Source organism: Octopus bimaculoides, chromosome 4 (assembly GCF_001194135.2).
Source record: "Octopus bimaculoides isolate UCB-OBI-ISO-001 chromosome 4, ASM119413v2, whole genome shotgun sequence".
NCBI lineage: Eukaryota > Metazoa > Mollusca > Cephalopoda > Octopoda > Octopodidae > Octopus > Octopus bimaculoides.
The window spans coordinates 23,449,274-23,456,978 of record NC_068984.1 but is presented as its reverse complement, the minus strand read 5'-3'; the positions used below and the strand labels follow the sequence as shown (position 1 = coordinate 23,456,978).

Here is a 7,705-nt window from a genome sequence, read left to right as displayed (position 1 = left end):
TATATACATACATACGATGGGCTTCTTTCATTTTCCGTCTACCAAATCCACTCACAAGGCTTTGGTCGACCCGACGCTATTGTAGAAGACACTTGCCCAAGGTGCCACGCAGTGGGACTGAACTCAGAACCATGTGGTTGGTAAGCAAGCTACTTACCACACAGCCACTCCTGCGCCTATATTTTGTAGATTTTGTTACTGCATAATAATCTCCAAAGATATTTTGTTTTTCATCTGCAGAAAAGTGTTGGAATATTTTCCATTTACATTGGAATTGGTAGCTGTTTGGGATCACTAGTCCTGGCAAAGTAAGGTATTTGTTTCTCTTTTAAAAAAAGATTACAATTCAGAGAGAAATCTCTTAAAGATATCTTGCTCTGAATGGTCATCTTTCATCATTTATTTGTTTCTGCTTTTTGACTGCAGCCATGCTGGGGCACCGCTTTGAAGAATTTTAGTCAAAAGAATCAACCCCAGTATAGGGGGCATTAGCACATCAACACGGGTTGTCAAGTGGTGGTAGGGGACGAACACGGGCACACAGACACAAACAGACAGACAGACACACGCACGCAAGCGCAGACATACACCAATACACACACACATCATCATCATCAGCATTTAACGTCTGTTTTCCATGCTGGCATGGGTTGGACAGTTTGACTGAAAACTGGTAAGCTGGGGAGCTGCACAAGGTTCCAATCTGATTTGGCATGGTTTCTACTGCTGGATGCCCTTCCTAACGCCAATCACTCCAAGAACTTAGTGGGTACTTTTTATGTGCCACCAGCAGGGGTGCCAGTTATGAAACATTAGCATCAGCCAAAACTACAATCTCGCTTAGCTTGACAGGTTTTCCTAAGCATAGTATATTGCCAAAGGTCTTGGTTACTTGTCACTGCCTCCGTGAGGCCCAAAGTTCAGAGTGTGCTTTTCATGTGCCATTAACATAAGTACCAGGTATGCAACACTGGCAATGGCCACGAATATGATTTCACTTGGCTTGACGGCACTTTTCAAGCACACCATATTGCCCAACGTTTGAAGGGTGCTTTTTACATGCCACCGGCACAAGTGCCAATTACATGACATTGGTATTGGCCATGACTGTAATTTCACTTAGCTTGATGGGTCTTCTCAAGCATGGCATATTGCCAAAAATCTGTCACTTGTTATTGCCTCTGTGAGTCCCAATGTTCAAAGATCATGCTTTATCACCTCATCCTATGTCATATATTTATGTGTTCTTTTATTCTTTTATTCTTTTATTTGTTTCAGTCATTTGACTGCAGTCATGCTGGAGCACCGCCTTTAGTCGAGCAAATCGACCCCAGGACTTATTCTTTCTAAGCCTAGTACTTATTCTATCGGTCTCTTTTGCTGTACTGCTTAGTTATGGAGACATAAACACACCAACATCGGTTGTCAAGCAATGGTGGGGGTGGGGGGACAAACACAGACACACAAACACATGCATACACATACACATACACACATACATATACATATATATACATACATACATACATATATACAACGAGCTTCTTTCAGTTTCCATCTTCCAAATCTACTCACAAGGCTTTAGTCGGCCCAAGGCTATAGAAGAAGAAGACACTTGCCCAAGGTGCCACGCAGTGGGACTGAACCCGGAATCATGTGGTTGGTAAGCAAGCTACTTACCTCACAGCCACTCCTACATGATGGGTTTCTTTCAGTTTTCATAGCAGCCAAATCTCCTCTGTGTTTGGCTTATATTCGTCATTATCTTTTAATATCCACTTTTCTATACTTCCATGGATCAGATTGAATTTGTTGAGGCAGATTTTTGACGTGCAGATGTATTTTCAACTGTCAACACTCAATTGTTTCCTAGCAAGATATTACTTTTCCATAGCTAGACATGTTTTTCAAGACCGGAAATAAAACAACCTCTCTCTTTCTCTCTCTCTCTCTCTCTCTCTCTCTCTCTCTCTCACACACACACACACACACACACACACACACACGCGCACATAATGGGCTTCTTTCAATTTCCATTAACCTAACTCACTCTCAAGGCTTTGGTTGGCCTGGAGATATATAGTAGAAAACACTTCCTCAAGGTTCCACACAATGGGAATGAACCTGGAACCATATCGTTGAGAAGCAAACTTCCTACCACACAGCCATGTCTGAAGTAGAAAAATAAAGTCAGAGTCATCTACTACAGAATTTGAACTTAGGTTTGGAAGGGGAGTTGGTTAGATATTTAATTCAATGTTGCACTATTTTTGTCACCTCATCACCTCTACACATCCAGCTCACATTATTAATACTAAATACTGCTAGTAATACAAATAGATTACCTATTTTCTCAAGTCTCAAGGCAATGTGAACCTTCTGATGCAGAAAACAATTATAGGTCAGCAGTGTCAATATTCTCTCAGAATGTCAGTAGTTTATATTTCTATTTATTTCTAGTGACAACCATTTGTTAATGGATGTGATGGTATTGACCTATGTAATATTTATCATAGCTTGCTCCAGTTTTACAGCTGTCAGTTTGGACAACTTGAAAGATTGTTGATCAGTGTGTTTTGACAACCTGTCTTAATCTGATGATAATCCAACCTTCATACTGGCTGAAATTTACAACATACTTCCTCTGCATTAAAATCTTGCAGTATGTGTCAATGAGGAAGCACCTGCATGGCTATAGTTTCTCAGTTTGCTAGGAATACCAGCCAAATCTCATTCATACTGAACTATTTAAAAAAAAGAAGGGACACTTTGAATAACATAGTTCTAGATGCACTGTGTCTGGCAAAAGGAAAAAGTGAAAGACTGAATTATTATACCTGAGTGCCAAATTGCTCTTGTATCATACACGGTCTTGTCATTAAAAAAAAGAAAACTTGAATAATGTAGTTCTAGATATACACTGTCTGAAAAAAAAAAGACAGGTGAGGTGGTTATGGTTGGTATATCAAATTTTCTTCAAATCACACCCAACAGTTTTAAAAAATGGTAAGGATGTATTGTATAATGTTGTCTTGGGAACGAACGCTGGCTTGGTCAAGGCTGGAATGACTTTGATCAAAGATTAACTCAGTTGGAGTTTATTACTTGGAGTTAAGCAAGAATAACTGTGGTAGGACCAGCCAAGATAAACTGCTATACAATTGAATAACTGATGGGAGAAAAATAGTAGGTGTAGGCAAGGATGGATAGTAAGAAGTTTGCTTCCGAACCACATGGTTTCAAGTACAGTCCCAAGATTGTGCTGGAAAGAATCACAGGACAGATTCCCCAAGTTGAGCCAGCTGGAAGAGATCTGGAGGTAGACCATGAAGGAGATGGTTGGATAGTATCCTTAGTCTCAGTTGGTCATGCTTGGGAATCCAGCAAGAAAGTTTAACGATGGCTTGTTTTTGACAGGATCCTATGGAAGAGGAGTCTGAAGAGTCTATCTTCACAACTTTTCAAGAATAGTGGGCAGTGGAAATGGATGGATGGAAGATTGTGCATGTATCCATGAGCTTCAAAAGACTTGTAAAGACTAGGCCTTAGATGCAATATTAAGATGCAAAAGCTGTTACTTATCTTTAATGCTTTAGTGTTTTGTGGATGAAGGATAAATTCACTGCTTGCTAACTACAGACAGGATTTGAATGTATTCTGATACTTCTTCGCAGAAGTTGGATGAACTGAGTTATATAAGTGTCTCAATTCATAGTAATGAACTTCTAACAATTGATTTGAATTAGGATCTATCAGTAGGTTGGTTAATACCATAACTGCTGTCTTCCTAGCAGACTGCACCCTCCTATCTTGTTTCTACAACTACTGCAATGGTCTACGTACTTTTGAACCTACTAACAATTATAGAATAATGTAGAAAAAACACAGGCAAGGAAGAGAAGCTTGGAATTTAAATTAAATATAATTAAATACAGAATACAGAGATGAGTGAGTTTGGTCTTTGACAGTGCAATGACAACTCTAAATATATTTCAGTATTATTAAACTTCTTCAGGGAACCATGGTTCAGCTGTTGTTGCAAGAATTTAGTAACTAGATAGGATTTTTGGCATAATGCTCCCACCCAAACTGACAAGATGCATCATCATAGTTCAGTCTGTTTTTCAACCACAAGACAGACTATCAAATATTTTTCCCAACTCACCTCCCCAGATTTCTCCCTGTCCATGAACTTCTAAACAGTTACTTGACCATCTGAAAATTGCAGTTAAATCTCCTTCAGATCACACTCAGTTATCTTTAAATTGGAAGGACTTATTTGATGACATAATCAGAGATGAACTGTCTGTCAAGACAGGATAGTTTTAGATCACAGATAAAATGCATTTGATTATATATATATCTGCTTAGCAAAGTCTAACCTGGGTTTAAGTAACAATTTCTCTCAAAAATAACCATTAAAGAAAAAACAAAAAATGGTAAATAAACCTCATCAACCTCACTAGTTATGGAGTGAAGGGAGACATCAAGGACACTGAAGACTTTCAGTAACTAATATTTTAAGAGAAATTCCATGTTGTCTCTTTCCTCTCTAGTATCAATAAAAATATGAACTGGAAAGTTCTTTCAATCAACTATACAAATATTGACCTTTCAAAAACGTGTCTTAAGCCTAACCGGAAAAAGTCAATAGGAGGAAGATTTTGAGCTAATACAGACAACTGAGATGGCAATACATTGAGCTAAATACTGTATTATATTTAGTTTTGTCCCTTGTACTTCTAAGATAAAATCTGCTGAGGTCTGACATTCTCTTTCAGCTATTCAAGTGTGGTGGTTGTGTCAAAAACATTTATTTCTTGTTGTTGTTATGTTTTGGTCTCAGTTCACCATGACAGGTTTCCTAGCCATGACTATGTTTATTTGGAACTACATTATGGTCTTCTACATTTAAAAAAACAAAATTACAGGAGAGTATGATTTGAATGAGATTTGGTTACTATCTTTCACTCTAGCCACTACTATGTACATCTGACCTTCATTTCTGTCCCTGTATATCTCTCTCTCTCTCCCCAATCTCCCACCCTGCACAGTATCTCCTTATTTTCTGATCTGTCTACAAGCTTATTATGTGGCTGCTCTCTACCCTTTCTGTACTGCCACATGCCACCTTTTCATTCTTGAACTATTTCTTTTACCTTCTCCTCCACATAGATATTTACCATCAACTACATCTCCACTCTTGTACATCATTCACTACATTAACCTCTAACCCATCTCTAACCACTTATCACTACCCTCGCACTCCTACAAACTTATCTACCTATCCTTCTTGATCTATCCATATTCACTCTTATACTCACCTTCTTATACCTTGAGAGCATACTCTAACACTTTGTCACCGACATCTTTATCTTCTTTCTACCTACTTTCCCTCACTCCTATATAATGTGATGTAGCCAGGTATTTCTTCTATAACAAGACATCTTGCCTGTCCCTCTATCATACATTTGCCTCTCATCATTTGGCATAAAGCCACTTCCCCCTCTATTACAATCCCATTCAATTGAGGTTCTTCTTTGTCTTACAAGTTATTTTGCAACCTCACTAGTATTGATGTCATGAAAAAACGCATCTAGTACACTCTGTAAAGTGGTTGGTATTAGGAAAGATGTGTAGCCATATGCCAAAAGAGACGTTGCAGCTTGACTCAGTCCTCTAGCTCACTGGATCTTGTCAAACCATCCAACCCATGCCAGCATGGATGACATACATTAAATGGTGATGATGATGATATATATTTATATGTATATACATATATATCATCATCATCATCATCGTTTAACGTCCGCTTTCCATGCTAGCATGGGTTGGATGATTTGACTGAGGACTGGTGAACCAGATGGCTACACCAGGCTCCAATCTGATTTGGCAAAGTTTCTACAGCTGGATGCCCTTCCTAACGCCAGCCACTCCGAGAGTGTAGTGGGTGCTTTTACGTGCCACCAGCACGAAGGCCAGTCAGCGGTACTGGCAACGGCCACACTCAAAATGGTGTATTTTACATGCCACCTGCACAGGAGCCAGTCCAGCGGCACTGGCAACGTCCTCACTTGAATGTTGTTTTTCACATACCACGTGCACAAGTGCCGGTAAAGCGACACTGGTAACGATCATGCTCGAATGGTGCTTTTTACGTGCCACCGGCACGGGGGCCAGTTAGCGGCCCTGGCAACAATCATGCTCGGATATGCTCTTAGCGCTCCATTAGCACGGATGCCAGTCATGCGGTGCTGTCAAAAAACAATATATATATATATATATATATATATATACAAAAAGATGTTAAATGATGATGATGATGATGATGATGATGGTGATGGTATATGTATGTATGTATTCTTGTGTTTGTCACTGGTATTTTTCTTTTCCATCATCTCAGTAATTTTTGGCCTAATACAGTTTTGTTTTATATAATACCCACAGGTTATCAGACATGTTTGTGAACTACACTAGAATATTTCTCTCAGCTCTCATTACAATCTCCATTGGACTGCTGACATGGTTCCAGTTGATGTATGAAAATGTCCTCCACATCACAGATGGTGAGTGGATATCTCTCTACTGAATTTTTCTTTTCTTTGTCTTAAAAAAAAAATTGAAATACAATTGATAATACACTTGATAATTCAAATATGAATAATTAGTCTTTAAACACAATGTAACTGAGCTATCATTGGTCTTAAACTTTTTATGCAAGAAGATGAAAGAGTTAATCTCTTTCAAAAGATATGTAAATTTCTGTCTATTGAGATTACAATGTTTTTTTTTTTTTTACACAATTTTAATTAACATTTATTTATTTATTTCAGTCCTTAGTAGGACTGAAAAGTCACCTCCACACTGCTCATATTTATAAAAACAATCAAGTAATGGCAATGATTGAAACTGAGTTGTAGTCATCGTGTGTGTATGTATATATGCACGTGTGTGTGTGTGTGTGTGTGTGTATGTATCGATGTTTATGTGTGTATGTGTGTGTCCAAGTGTGTGCCTTTGCTTATATACTGTATGTGAGTGTACACATATCACTATAGTGGTACTGTAGATGTTATACTGATAATCCCTGCAAACTCTGCACCACAGAAAACTACCATTATTTAACTATTTATTTATTTGCTAAAACCCTATTATACAACTGGAAATCACATAAAAAAGCATGATTTTGAGATGACTTCATAACAAACATTAGTCACACTACAAATTTTTCCTGTTGCCCGTCTTCCCACACTACTAACAATGACCTGTATATCTATATACATGCATGGATCTGTTAACGTGCTTCTGTGTTGCTTCTTTTATTCCATTCATTAAATGTTTACCTTCATGATTGTTAATAGTGAATCCATTAAACATTGCTCCCATGCCTTTTTTTTAGTTCTTTTCATGAGTGCATCCATTGTATTTTATTTCTCTTTTGATTTTGAGAAAGGAAATTACTGAGCTGATGGACCAGGTTATGTAAACTAATTATGTTCCTCATCAACTGATAAGGAACATAATTAGCCTATATGCGATGCATTTTGGATTTGTGGTAGGAAAGAGTCTCTTGTTCCATGTTTACGCAGGTGCAAAGCCAGCAGATGTGTAATGTCAATAATGTCATTACATGTAGCTCAGCACTTTAGAGAAGTGTAAATGTAAACAAACACGCAAGTGCATGTGTATATATATATATATATAT

At 38.1% G+C, this 7,705-nt stretch overlaps 1 protein-coding gene across 2 annotated transcripts in view; it reads left to right on the top strand.

The window, feature by feature from the left end:
* The window catches only part of LOC106876807 (solute carrier family 49 member 4), a 38,054-nt gene that overhangs the window by 24,098 nt on the left and 6,251 nt on the right, over positions 1-7,705 (top strand). For both annotated transcript variants that reach the window (XM_014925528.2, XM_014925521.2), the window contains exons 10-11: positions 241-308; positions 6,448-6,566. In XM_014925528.2, coding sequence (XP_014781014.1) covers positions 241-308; positions 6,448-6,566 — 187 coding nt within the window. The remainder of the gene's footprint in view (positions 1-240; positions 309-6,447; positions 6,567-7,705) is intronic.